This window comes from Protopterus annectens, chromosome 8.part0 (assembly GCF_019279795.1).
Source record: "Protopterus annectens isolate FY-2018-M chromosome 8.part0, PAN1.0, whole genome shotgun sequence".
Lineage (NCBI taxonomy): Eukaryota > Metazoa > Chordata > Ceratodontiformes > Protopteridae > Protopterus > Protopterus annectens.
The window spans coordinates 12,586,556-12,601,791 of NC_056741.1; the positions used below are offsets into that span (position 1 = coordinate 12,586,556).

At 39.5% G+C, this 15,236-nt stretch overlaps 1 protein-coding gene and 1 non-coding gene across 2 annotated transcripts in view; one reads left to right on the plus strand and one right to left on the minus strand.

Moving 5' to 3' along the window:
• Nucleotides 1-15,236, minus strand: part of LOC122807960 — a 114,192-nt gene that overhangs the window by 63,131 nt on the left and 35,825 nt on the right. The window contains exons 4-5 of the mRNA XM_044078992.1: nt 4,479-4,601; nt 3,710-3,835 (exon numbers count right to left, since the gene is read on the minus strand). Of these exons, the coding sequence (XP_043934927.1) occupies nt 3,710-3,835; nt 4,479-4,601 (249 nt within the window). The remainder of the gene's footprint in view (nt 1-3,709; nt 3,836-4,478; nt 4,602-15,236) is intronic.
• TRNAK-CUU lies at nt 5,851-5,923 on the plus strand. The gene has a single exon. It is a non-coding gene; the product is annotated as a tRNA-Lys (tRNA).

Genomic DNA, 15,236 nt, shown 5'->3' on the forward strand with positions numbered 1-15,236 from the left:
CAGGCTCTTGAGAGGAGATCTATGCCTGGCATACAAGGTATCTTCTGACCCTTGTCTGCTGAACCTTCTGCCTCCTGCCTACCTCCCAAAATAAACAGCATGAGAATTACCCATTCTAAAGACTTAAACCTTGCCTGCCATATAAATAGGACATGCTGGAGACACAGATATGTAACCCACAGACTACCCCTTCTCTGGAACAGGCTTCTCATCCATGTGAAGCAGAGTTCCTCCCTAACCCAATTCAAATGTAATTTGGACAATTGGATGGGAACTGGAAATTCACCCCTGATTTGGCACTTGTCTCTAATGAACACAGGCAGCCTGTAAATGGTTCATCTCCCAGGCTCCTGATAGTAAATGTTTCATATCCCAAACCCCTGCTTTCTCCACCAAGGGAGATTTGGGATGCATGGCTAGGCTTAAAAAGGCCCTAGTGGTCATTAGCCTAGTACAAACCTATGAACCTATAGAGTGTGTCCTGCAACAGGCTTTAAACTGAAGTTTGGTCCTGTTTAGTTTCATTTGGAGTTAACTGAGTTCCATTTGTAGGTCTCTGGGTATCTGCCTAGAGGTGATATGGTCCCTAACAAATATAGGGGCTGTCACCACAATTCCCATCAGGTCTTAAGGCATGACAGTCACAAAACCCAGAGATGGAGTGAATGTTTTATGAACATCTAAACCACATTTCAGTAATTTCACAGATATGGATACATTCTCAACACAGGAAAGCCTCCTCAAGAATTGCCAATTTGTTGTTGAAACTTCTGGCTTTGAGTAGAAACACCTTAATGTGATCCTTTTTTGGATTTGTAGTTTAGTTACATGAGGATTTCTATCATCTATACTTAGGAATCTCGAAAGAAACACTCAATATTACATAGACCCCATCTCAAATAACAAAACCTAGCCCATACTAGATGACACTGCTAATATACTAACAGGTAAATTGAATTGCAGTTTTAACATCTGCTCCCTGTCTTTCCACATAGCTCTTCATTCACTGCCTCCACAATAATTACCACTCAACAGGCATTAAGTGCACTCTGCAAACCAAATAAGTAGCTTTATGAGCCCTGACAATATTCCAGGTAATTCCATAGTTAGCACCAAACATAGCCTTTATAAAACCTCTTCAGCCTCAGCCGGCCCACTAGATACATGCCACAGACTTGAAGAACTGCCATAGTGGTACCTCTACACAAGGGGGTGCTGCCACTGACCCTTGAAACTACAGATCATTGAGTCTCACTATTAGGATCTGTAAAGGTATAGAGTATATGTATTATGGAACTCATAAATATCGATAATATTCATTTTGGCTTTGTAAAGGTTAGGTCCTGCCTGCTGATGGATGTCTATGAGAGGGTGGCTAAGGTTGTTGATAATGGCCAATCGCTGTACACTGTCTATTTGATCTAGTTAAGACATTTGATATTATTTTCTGTTCTAATATTATTAAAAACCTCACTGTCTCAAATTTAAGCTCATGTGTAACCCATTAAATTGCGAACTGGCTCAAAAACAGAACACACACACACGCACACACACACACACACACACACACACACACACACACACACACACACACACACACACACACACACACACACACACACACACACAGAGTGAAGGTTAGTGACACACTATATTTGAAGACATCAGTTAGGACTAGTGTCCTACAGGACTCCATATTGGGTCCACACTATTGAAATTCTCCTTCGATGTTCAAGTGAATGTCTAGGGTCTATAACTGACAAAGTTTGCCAATGACTGCAAACTCAGCACCATCATTAACTTTTCTGCAGATAGCCATATCCTGCAAGAGTGCCTTAGCCACACTAATACCTTGTGTCATCACAATGTTCTCAAACTGGAGCATCGTATGGTGTGGCACACAGGAACTTTCCTGCATTTATCACAAAGTGAATTGCATTTATTATAGATCTTGGCATGTTCTCCAGATCAAAGGAGTTAAACATACCTTTCTACTTCTCCATAGTTAGGCCCACAATAGACTAAAATATAATGCCTCTTTGTCATATACCTATCCAAATATATTATATACTGGAATAGGCTGTAGTGGCAGAATGTGTGACTTCCCTGCAGAGAATGCTTTTAAGCCATTGTTTCTACTGGCTTCCCATTGAACAGGCTGTGACAGCAGCAACTGTGACACACATGGATTGTTCTTTATCAGAATTACTTACTATGACCCCACTAGAGGAGAACTGGACTGCAGAAAGATGGGGTTCAACCCACAGTTAGTGTACCTTCAAGGTACCAACAGTGAACCCTTACAGGGAGACATTGGGATTATAACAGTTATGAGCTCCCCACCTCACTATTCAGATATTCCTGTGCCTTTATTTATGTACTGTATGTATTTATTTATTTTTGCTACCACCACCCCCCTCCATGACCATCAAACCTCCCCCCTGCTACTCCACTCTCTCATGTTTTCCTTGTGAAGTGAAACCTTACAGCCTAATTCCATTGATGGCAAGGGTCAATATGACTGGCAACTGTACTTACAGCCTATTCATGCATCTGAAGGTAAGGGTCAATATGACTGGGAGTTGTAACTACAGTCTATTCGTGTCTAGGATCGTAAGATTCGAGATGAGTAAGAGTTGGAGCTACAAATTATTCCTACCCCTAATGGTAAGAGACGAGATGGATGGGAATGGTGCCCTCATTACACCCTCTCCCAACATTACATGCTCAGTAACATATTCAGGGTTTAGCACACAGATTGTCATTCACTTCCACAAGTTAGATAACCACCCCAAGACTGCCCCCCAATCTGCTTGCAGATAGAGCTGTGCTGTAGTTCCCAGTCTCCATCAGGATGTCTATCAAAAGAATATGTGCTTTCCGTATGCTTCCATAACCTCCCCTAATCAAAGGCGAGCTGGTAGTGTTGATTCATTCCTCCCTTCCCGCTTACTAGCTCAAACAGGCCCCTGAACCACTAATCAAACTCAACTTGCCTCAGTCATAGTCATGACTTTATCCCTCTATGCAACTCGACTTTATCCGTCTATGTCACTCGACTTTATCCATCTATGCTACATGACTTATCCATCTATGCCACATGACTTTATTCCTCTATGCCACTCAACTTTATCCATCTATGCCACACGACTTAATCCATCTATGCCACATGACTTTACTCCTCTGTGCCACTCTACTTTATCCATCTGTGCCACACACCTTTATTCATCTATGCCACATAACCTTACTCCTCTGTGCCACTCAACTTTATCCATCAATGCCACACAACTTTATCCCTCTATGCCACTTGACTTCATCCATCTATGCCACATGACTTTATACCTCTATGCCACTGGTCCTTTACCATTGCTTGACATCGTTCTATAATTACAGCTGCATGTTATGGGACTTCTATTGTTTTTCAGAGCTATAAAAAAAGCAAAGTATCACTGCAGTACTCCCATATGTTTACCTACAAGGTACCTGGTGCATGGACTGAGGCTGGGACTTCAGTGGCTGTGAGCTCTGCATGGTGTGCCTACTATTTTAATTACAGTGAACCCCTGCTGGAAGACTCTAGAACTGTATTAGTTGTCAGTTTCTTTCACAGCCAGTGTTTTGACACTTTTACCTAACCTACCTGCTGAGAGAGAGGCCAGGACTACATAATGCACAAGTCCCCTGTCAGAGAATGCTGTTATACCATTACCTCTGTTGATTTCAACTGGAACATGCTGTGACTGTAGAGTCTGTGAGTCCCTTCTGGCCTTCTCTTCTGCATCATTACCTCCAACACCTCCTGATGGAGCAGTAACTTGTTGCGGCTTATCCATTCCTGGAGAAAGAAAAAAAATATTGCAAAAAAGGACAAAAGAAAAAACAGTTTTACTTTACAAGTGATCCTTGCTGTTGGGACTGTAGTAAATTTGAGCTCTCCCCTGCAATCAGTGTTGCTGTACCATTAACTACAGTGACCCCTGCTGGGAAAAGGTGGGACTGTGGGAGTTATCAGTTATACTGCAGTCAGTCCTCCTAAACCATTACCTTCTGTGATCCCTGTGGGAGTAGCTGTTACTGAGAACTGTGTTAAAACAACAGCCAACAATCAAAGGCACCTGCGATATGATAATATACCGACAGAAACAAAGGTGATAGCAATGATACATGTGCATGCTAAATGAAACAAACTAGGTTACACTGTATAACTGAGCTGTAGTATATAAAACCGATACATAGTTACGGTATGCAAGTAATGAAGGAAAGTACAGTAAAGGAAGACCTCCCTGCTCCTTGCAGAGTGCTGTCTGCTTATGATGTTATAGAAGAAGGGTTGTTTGGAGGGTGGATTGATGGAATATTGGAAAGTTGTGAAAATGTGACATACTTCATAACTGGATAAGTTTACTCTTGCAGTAAACAGGTTGGAGAAGTAAATCAAATGCATGCAGCCAGGTTAAAGAGGCAGATTATGTCATTACCTGTGTTGATTTCCACTGGAACAGGCTGTGAGGGCTGTAAATGTGGACTCATTGCTGTCTGTTCTTCTACTCCATTTCCTCCAGTGTCTCCTGTTGGAACAGGCACTTGTTTTTTATAGATTTCTGAAAATAAAAAAAAAAGAATAACAGGTTAGTCCACACATTACATCATGACCCATGCTGAGACAGTCTGGGATGGCAGTAGCTGTGAACTCAAATCCACATTTAGTGCTCCTATACCATTGCCTACAGTGACCGCTGCAGGGCCAGATCCAGTAAAAGGAGACCTAGGCAGTTGCCTACGGCCTGGTGCCGGCCTGGGGGGCCAGGCCACGTAATAATAATTTTAAAGAAAAGTTTAATATTAATTTATAAAAGGTGCAATATTTTCAATTTTCCTGCTCTCAGTGCACATCTTAAAAAATTGACTTCCTGCTCTGTGTGCCCGCTTCGCTCTCATTGGCTGAAAACAGTCACTGCAAAAGTGGTAAAAAGAAGTTGTGGATGGATTTTTGATAATACCAGTGTGTGTAATAGTATCAAAAGTCTAAGCTAGATTCAGAAAGACTATGCACTCTGACTGGCCTTTATCAGTTGCTACAGCTATCCTCTCAAGGAATTCCACCAGATTCAGTAGACAGGATCTAACTTTTACAAGTCAAACTGACTACAATCAGTAGATTGTAGGCTGCTGATATGATAATTTATGAGTCTTGTAACAATACCCTCCATGACCTCACAAATAATACTAGTGGGACTGATTGGTCTGCAGCCCTTGTGTAAGGGCACCATTATGGCTGTCGTCCAAGTCTTGAAGAGTGATCATCAGCAGTGTCCCACAGGATTCTGTATTGGGTCCCCTCCTCTTTGACATGTACTTCTCTGATGTTCAAGCTGATGTCAAAGGTCTCTAACTGACAATGTTTGCCGAAGACTGCAAACTGAGTTCTGTCATTCTCTCTCCTACTGATACTGTATTTTGCATGTGAATCTGAACCACACTACTGCTTGGTGTCATGACCACACATTCAAATTCAATGATACAAAATGTAGTATAGTATGCTTTGGGAAAGAGGAACAGTCATGCACTTAACCACATAAATGATATCCTCCACAAAGCTGATCCTGTCTTTGGAGACCTTTGCACATACATAGACTGAACTTTCATTTGGTTACCAAATATCAAATATTGTCAGGAAATCCTTCTGCCTTGCTCAACTAATTATTAATGGCATATCCTCAAGTTCAAATGAATTTATTGTACCCTCTACACCTCTCTAATTAGGCCCATGCAAGAGCATCCCTTTGGCATGTGCCTATGTAATCATATTGTACATCTTGAAAACAACCAAAACCATTCCTTAAAAAAGTAGCCTGGCTAGCTCAATTGGTAGAGCATAAGACTCTTAATCTTAGGGTCATGGGTTCAAGCCCCATGTTGGGTGTGTCACTTTTAAGGGGAAATTATCCACATTGAGCAAAACTCAGAATTCTCCCTGTGGGAGGTTGGCATAGTAGTTAAGGTATTTAACTTATAGGCACAATATGCAGGTTTGATTCTTACATGGGATAATTGGCAGGGCTAGAAATAGCCCACAATGAAAGTTAGTCTGGTACTAATTTAAAGAGCTGTGGGGAGGCAGGTTAATGCAGTGATCTACAGGTGTGATGGTCTTGGGTTTGAAATACAGAACAGGTGTTTATTTGTGGGCGATAGTCTATAGACCCAAGGTGCAGGGTTTGATTCTTACATGGGGTAATTGGCCAGGCTTAAAATGGCCCACAAGGGCAGTTAGCCTAGTACTAATCTATGAACCTATAAAAAAATTCCTAGGGATAAGCTCCATTAGTTATACAGAGTGGTTAAGAGCACATTTCGTCATCTCTTATAGTCTCTTGAGTGGTGACCTCTGCTTGGCATACAGGGTTAGGAAAGACCCACTCCTGACTAACCTCTTACACATTTGAAAAATGGGATGTAGCACCAATACCTGCTCTAAGGACCTAAGTTTACACACTCAGACCTAACAGAACTTGTTAGGACAATACATGTCACAACCAAATGATTTCCTGCCTATGGAATAAGCTTACAATCCACATCAAGCAAAGTAGCTACCTAGCTCTCTTTAATATTGCCTTGATGAGTGGATGGGGATAAATAAATTCACCCATGGGCTATGTTCTTAAGCCCTTATAGATAGAGGGGGAAGTAGTGGAAATTGCAGTGGCTAAGTTTATACTGATAGCTTGGTATGAATTTATGACCCTGTGTACCTGTGACCCTCTGCTAGAGCCTCCACTATAATCAGTGTTTATAAACCTTCACCTGCAGTCACTCCGACCTTTCTGTGTATCTGCACTCTGACCCCCCCCCCAAAACTAAAGTAAAATAAGAAATCAAACTTGGTTAAATTACAAAGAAACTAATTTCTACAAGAACATGAACTCCTTGAAGTCTGCCTCAGTGATGTTACCTTCAGACAACTCCCAGTCAGCTGATCTGGGGGTCTTCTCTGTTCAAGAATGAGTAGACTTGGGTCAAATAAGAGGAGGCTTGATGGTTCACAGGCACAGTGGGGAGAAAGACCCTAAAAAGTGCATATGTACTAGTTTGGGTGAGGCAGGGAGACCTAAAGTAAATGCCTATGACTGAAATATGGATAGACCTTTAAAAAGACTAAGCATCTTGGCTATATTAATGCTTTTTAAGGTAGCATACAACATTAGGCAACTATGTAAGAATTAAGTGTATTATACAGCAAATTACGTTCTCAAATACAAAAATAGTTCCAGTGTTGTGAAACATAGTGTGTGCCAGAACAAACAGACCATTATAATGTTTGGTGACAATAGCTAGACCAAATAAAAAACATTTAAAGAAATTATAGAGACTTTGAAGAAACATTTGAACACATAGCATTTGCTAACAGCAGTGTAGATTACAAAACATTGCCAGTTTGGTGAACAATTGAAAGAGATGTACTAAGAGATACAGCTGTTCAATTTCTAAAAAGGTGCAAAGGTGATTACTTTCTGAGGAAAACATAACATATAATGAAGTCTTAAATGGAGTAGGATCCAGAGATTCAGTAGCCAGAGAAAGATTAGAATTACAGTAGGTCGCAGAAGAGAGTGCAGTTAGCAGGATGTCAAGGCTAATAAATGTTGAATTAATCTACAAAATAATACTGAAAATGCCACTGAGAGCATCCATTAGTGGACACTATTAACGTGGAATGCTAGGCAAACAAATAGTGCAGGATGGATAAACATGGGACAATGGACATGTGCTAAATGCTTTTCTACTCTTCATTTAGTGCAGACTCCCCTGGTGACCCTTTCATACAAATTACTACCAGTCCAGTTGCTATGAGTGTGCAAACAGTGATTCCTTTCTTTGGGGAGATATCTCCTTTTATTGTATTTGTGTGACCACGGAGTTGGCATGCAAAAGGTATATAAAAGTTTGGGGTGTGGAGAAATGCCCCTGTCCCCTCATTTTGTTTTAAGAGGTTGTTCCTGTTGAACTGGTGCAAACTGTAACTCGACAAGTTACAGTAAAAACTGTACAAATTGGTGGATACGGTAATGCAGGATCAGACAAAATGGGGCCTTACATAAGTAATGAGCCATACAATTTAATTTCCTTAAACCTATCAGCAGCATGACGCTAACAGAAATTATCTGGATAACTCCAGTCACAAGTAGCGTGACTAAAATTTAAGATGCAATTGCATATAGAAGATCCTTTTGTCTGTAATTTCTCTGCAACAATATAAGAAGTTATTGCCACACACAGGAATGAAAAAGTAATGTGGTGGTGGCTCACATCTGCATGTGGGCGAGTATTCAAACACATGGGGAGGGAGAAGTAAGACACCATATTTACAAGGAGTCTGACATCAGCTAGCAGGGGTTGGGATTGGTGCAAGAGAGGATGCAAGCAACCTCAATGACTGACTGAATGACATCCCCATTTTAGCAGTTTTTTCTACCCATAAAGGGGGCTTTTTGAGCAGTGGGAGAATGAATGGATTCAGGGCCAGTAGGAATGGGGTGGGTGGTCAGCAGGCACAGATAAAGAAAGCACAGAGAAAAATAAATGACAATGTCAGTTAAAGTTATAACAATCTTTGAACCATTTTTGCCATTATGGTTGTCATGTTACAAGTCACTTTAAGGAACAGTGCTGTTCTAAACTGTCGCTTGTCTCTTGTTTTCAAAAGAGACGATGAAGCAGTGCATGGGTTCAAGATATTTACCGTACATAAGATTGTCAAGAAATGTAATTAGAACAAGTATTTAAGCTAACTGATTCACTCATTACTTCAAACACATGCCCATGTGCATCTCCATTCATGCCTGCATACACTCTGGCGGACTGTACAAAATGGCACTGTTGTCACATGTGCTCAGTGCTTATATGCATGTGCTATCTAGTTACAGTGGCTCAGTAGGAACATACATAACGATGTACATCCTCTCTCTTTGATTTCTTCAACATGCAATAGGAGAACAAAACAATGGATATGCTAGATAATGTTTCAATATTAATAACAAATCAAACTCCAGTCGAAGTAGCTGTGTATTTTGGATTGGGTCTGGAAAATCTACCCAATCTGGTTATATAAAAGCTGTGACTGGGTTACGCAACAGGGACAGTCTCTGGGGAGTTCTTCTCAGTAGGAACTTTAGGGATAACATCAGGATTATTTGAGGAAAATACACTGTCCTGCGAAATGGAACACGTGTAAGGTCGCTCTGAGAAATAGAGCTTTTGGAAATATATGTCTTAAGTTTCTTCAAAATTCCATTCCCCCTGATTGAACAATATAAGATCTTGGTTTCTCACAGATATTTTTGATAACACCCACTCAGTCGTAACCTCTGGTTGTTTGCATACTTACGATTTCTCCTAGTCTTAGTGGTCTAAGAGGTTTGCAAGATTTATCGTAGTACAACTTTTGTGACTGACGTTTCTTCAAAAGTTGGGTTTTGATCTCTTTGTTGTTCTTTGCATTTCGATCAGTAATGGTTTACTGATTGGCAAGGTTGCTCTCGTCTGTCTAGACAGTAATCTTTGAGCAGGTGAACCAAGAAAGTTATCTCGGGGAATGCGTCTGAGAATGAGAAGGTTAAGACAAATGTCAGTACCATCTTTCTTAGGTTTCTCCAACAAACATTTTGAACTTTGGCCTGCACACTCAGCTAATCCATTGGACTGGGGGTATTCAGGACTACTAGTAACATGGATCAAGTCCCAAACTTCAGCAAATTTCTTGAACTGCTAATTTGTAAACTGCGTACCATTGTCAGATATCACCTTGTGTGGATTACCATGCACAGAAAAATGCTCTTCAGTTTTGTGATGACAGTGCTGGACATTAGATTAGGAAGAAGGTCAATTTCAAACCAATTCAAGTAACAGTCTAGTAACACTAAGTAATGTTGACCTTTCCATTTGAAAATATCAGTAGCAGTCATTGATTTGGTGGCCATGGTAGTTCAGGAATCTGGTTTAGCTGAAGTGTTTCTTTTAGTTGGTGCAATTTAGTACTATTGAACATAGAACATGCTAGAATTTCCTTCTCTATATTTTTTCACATAGAAGGCCAAAATACTATGCCTCTTGCCCTTTTGGTAGAATCGATGCCCGGGTATCCATGATGTAAAATCTGGATATATTCCTGTTGTAGCATTGTAGGAATTACTACTTTAGGACCTTTCATGATGATTCCATCTTCCATCATGAGCTCGTCTTGGTAAGGAAAATATTTCTGGGCATCAAGTGGTAGACTGGTTTGTCGCACTGGCCATTCTTAACTAATAACATGTGTCAGCTTCTGAAGAACAGAATCTAAAGCTGTGTGTTGTCTAAACTGATCAAGATGTGATGAGGAAAATTTTTTGACTTCCAAGACTTCCAGGTCTGATTTCTCATTGTCATGCTGTTCTGTAGTTTATCTGAGTGCTCTCGAAAAAGCATCTGCAGTATAAATATTTGCCTTTTGTGTAGATAATATTGAAATTGTACTTTTGCAATTTTACCATCATGCATTTCAAACGTGCTTGGGCTGAATGAATTGGGTTTTTCAGAATTGTCACTAGAGGTTGGTGATCAGTCTCTACTTGAACAGTTTTGCCATAAATATAATCATGGAAATTCAACCATGCAAACACTACTGCCAAAGCTTTTTTTTCAATTTGCACATATTGTATCTCAGTTTGGGGTATTAGTTCTGGATGCATAGGCTACTAGTATGTCTTCATGAAGACATGCTGCACCAAGACCATACTTTAAACATCGCATGAAAGAGTTACTGCCTTGTGAACATCATAATATCTCAAAGTGGGTTGACCAACATTTTCTGTTTCAGAACTTCAAATTCTCTTTGGTGTTGTTCCAACCAGGACCAGTTTACATTTTTGCATGTCAACTCATGTAACAGTGCTGAAAGCTCACTCAGGTGTGGGATGAACATTCCTAAATAGTTCACCATAACAAGAAAACGTTGCAAAAAAGTGACATTATCTAGAACTGGCATCTCAAGAATTGCAGCTTGTTTAGATGCATCTGGTTGTAAGCCAGAACTAGTAAACAAATGACCCACATAAGTAACTTCTCTCAGCTTGAATTTACATTTTGGAGAATTCAGTTTAAGACTGGCTTCATTCACATGCATGATCTAGAACTTTACTGAGGTTTCTATCAAGTTCGTCTTCACCATTGCCCCCTACAATAATGCCGTCTACTATGATAGCACATGGATAACCTGAAAAAATGTGTTCTATTGCACATTAAAATACTTCAATGGTAGAATTTATCCCAAATTCTCAAAAATCTGTACATTCTAAATGGCATACTGAAAGAAGTTAACAATTAATTGTAATCCAGCAAAATCTGCCAAAATGAACTTTTTGCATCTAAGACTGAATAAAAATAGTGGCATTTGGCATGAGAGCTGCTGCTTCATCTACTGTGTGCATCAGATAATGACATTTAAGCCCTTTGTTTAAATCTATAGGATCAATACATATTCAAATTTCATCTGAGCATTTCTTATTAGCTACGACCATGAAGGATACCCATTCAGTTGGTTCTTTTACTGGAGTTATTACACCTGAATTCACCATTTTGTCTAGTGCTGTTTTTACTTTGCTCTGCACTGCTACTGGAATCTTCCTTGCTGGTTGGACAACTTGGCTTACTTCATGGTTTAACCTCATGGAATATGTGACTGGCAGCTTGCCAAGCTTGTCTTTGACAATATCAGCATATTCACAAAAAATATTCTGTGTAAAACTATTGTGGTTGTTCAAACTTATAGGGTGAACCTCCTATTAAATGAAATCAGTCCCATTCTCAGTGTGTTTGAGGCAGGGTTGCCAGATTTCCAACCAGCCAGGTAGGGACAAAAAAAAAAAAAAAGTCTTTCACGGCAAGTGAAGAGCACAAAAAAAATCTTTAATGCAGAACAGAGTTCTGCACTAAACACGGAGCTTCTAGTGTTTAATGCATTGCAGTTCCGCATTCAACACAAGTAGCTCTGTGTTTAGCGATTTTTTATTGGCCCGTATACCAGCTAAACACGGAGCTTCTCATGTTTAATGCGGAACATTGCAGTTCTGCATTCAACAGAAGTAGCTCCGTGTTTAGCGATTTTTGATTGGCCTGTATGCCAGGTATACGGGCCAATCAAAAACAAAAAAAAACAAAGCGGAGGCTGGCCGGGATTTAAACCGGCAGGGCAGGACTCAGGATCAGGCTGCTGATCTCAGGACAGTCCCGCCCAAATAGGGACGTCTGGCAACCCTGGTTCGAGGCCTAACAATGACTGCATATGCCTTTTGAATACATAAAACTGCAAGTCATAGCTGTTTCCAGCAGAATGGTAAGTGAGAACTATTGCACCATCAGTTTGAATCTCTGCACCACAACAAGCAACTAGTTTTGCACAGTGCATTGAAACAAGTTTTTCACCAGCTTTCACCTTTGCAAACATTTGTGCTGATATAATATTGAAATTAGATCTAGTACCAGTTTTAAACTTTACAAATTTCCCATTAATCTGAACAGTACAAAACATTTCATCCTTTGCTCCCATATTACCAGTTGGCTGATAGTTTACTGTATTAATCGTTTCATCAGTCACAGATACACCATCAACATAAAAAGTTTGCTCACGGCTTTCTAACTGATCTACTTGCATCTGTGAATGCTCTCTTTTTATTAAAAGTATGTGCCAGTTTAAACTTGCAAAGCTTTTTGAAATGATTGCATTATTTACATCTGTGATATCGCTGACCAAAAGCTAAGCACTTCTCTCATTCAGGTTCATGCTTGCCTCCACAATTACGACAGTTAACAATAAGATTACTTGTAGATGCCCCATTCAATTTATGGTTAAAACTGGGTACTGCCACATTCTTTTGCTTATATCTCTTATTCATCTTAGCTTTGTGTCTCACACTATCAACATTCGCACTAGCAGACACTGTATGACAGACAGCATGCATACTTTTCTCATTTGTAAGCATACTTGTGCGCTTTTCTATAAGCTTGTATATTTGACAAATCTTTATTTATTTATTTATTATTTATTTATTTTACATTTGTTGGCCAGGTGTGTCAGACTGAGCTGAGTAGCCCTTTGTCAGTGGAGGCCCAGGGAGAAAAACTCCACTTAAATGCAGTTACAATGTAAACAGAAACATTATAATAACAAGAAAAAATACATAAGACGCTCATTACAATATCTATATGTCCTAAATTAGGGGAAAAAATATGGTGGACTTCCTTATTGAATGAAATCAGTCCCATTCTCAAACTATCTCTGAGGCCTAACAGTGACTGCACGTGTCTTTGGACTATGCGAAACTGCAAGTCATAGCTGTTTCCAGCAGAATGGCAAGTGAGAATAACTGCACCAACAGTTTGAATCTCTTCACCATATCAAGCAACTAGTTTTGCATAATTCACTGAATCAAGTTTTTTACCAGCCTTCACCATATCAAGCAACTAGTTTTGCATAATTCACTGAATCAAGTTTTTTACCAGCTTTCACCTTGTCACACATTAGTGCTGATATAACATTGAAATTGGATCTAGTATCAACTTTTCAGCTCTAAATTTATGACTTTGCTCAACATTAAATTACTATCTCAAAGTAAAATCTTTCTCACTGCATCCTTATTAACACCACATACAAATCAGTCCTTTATTAACTCATCTTGCAAATCACCATATCTGTACATTTTTGCTTTATTTCTCAAGTCAGTGATGTATGCTGCTATAGTTTTACAAGGCTTTTTATTGCTTGTGTAAAATACGTTGTGCCTTTCCATTGTAATATTCGTTTGAGGGTTACAAATTTCTCTAAATTTCCGTTTTAAGAACTCGGGGTCTTCCCACATTTCAGCCTGTATCACAATATGGTGGTTCTCCCATTCCCTTGCATATAGGGCAGATACGTACACAAATGTGTGCTCCCTTTCAATGGCTTCCAAGCCTGCTAAATTAAGAAGTATAAATGCTTTTGTACATACGCCTTTATCAGAAAAAGCAGCTTGTATGAAAATATCATATTCTTGTTCAAACATGTTCCAGTTCTCAGCAATATTATTATCAAACACCAGAGGTTCAGGTCTGTGAAATCACTCTGCCATTACAACAAAATACGTTTAAACATAAGCATAGGCCAGGTACTTGTAAATATGCACAAATGCACAACAATCTCTTTAGAAAGGCTTCACTTTGACACTGCAAACACTGCAAACATTCCAGAAGCTTTGGACATTTTGAATAGCTTTAATTAATGCAAAAAAGTAGTACATTGTTAAAAAATGAGGTCATTTTACCCCTTTCATACATCTTAAACATTTTGGAAGTTATTTTGAACACTTTTGTGTTTATTTCGAATACATTTATCAGTATGTCTCAATTTTGGACATTTAGTTTAGCTCGGTAATTATTTTTAATATTTTAAATGCTTTGCCTCTTATTTGGTGACTGAAAAATCATTTAAAAGAATTTAAGCACCTTTGAATAACCGCTGACCTGTTTGCGAGTTCACTCTGGTATATTCCCCCACTTCTAACCGTTTGGTTCAATGCTTGAGCGTTGCTTCAACTTTGGATCCCATTCTGGCACCATGTCATTATAGACATGCCACTTCTGACACCATGTCACTTGTCTCGTGCATTCAAAAGAGACAATGAAACAGTGTATGGGTTCAAGATATTTATTGTACATAAACATTGTCAGGAACTGTAATAAGTACAAGTATTTAAGCTAACTGGCTCATACATTACTTCAAACACACTCGCATGTGCATCTCCATTCATGCTTGCACTCACTCTGGCTATCCGTACAAAATGCCATTGTTCTCGCACATGCTCAGTATGTAGATGCACATGCTATCTAGCTACAGTGGCTCAATAGGAATATTACAAATAATGATCTATATAAACTAAACACAGGGATGAATGATGGTACAGAGACCCACTGCATTTACTTCAAGGTCACTAACAAAAGATAAATGTAACTGTGCCCTCATGCACATGAAAACTCTTACTCTGATCTGAGAAATGAAAAATACAGCTAGTACTTATGCAGAATCAGATTTATGCTGATTCTGCCTTTGCTGTCAGTTGTCATAGTTACTACAAGAATATGGTGGTATTTATGGAGATGGCAGACAAGTTGCACTGCTTGCCCCTGGTCCTGAGAAGACACATGCATCTGACACTAAATATGAA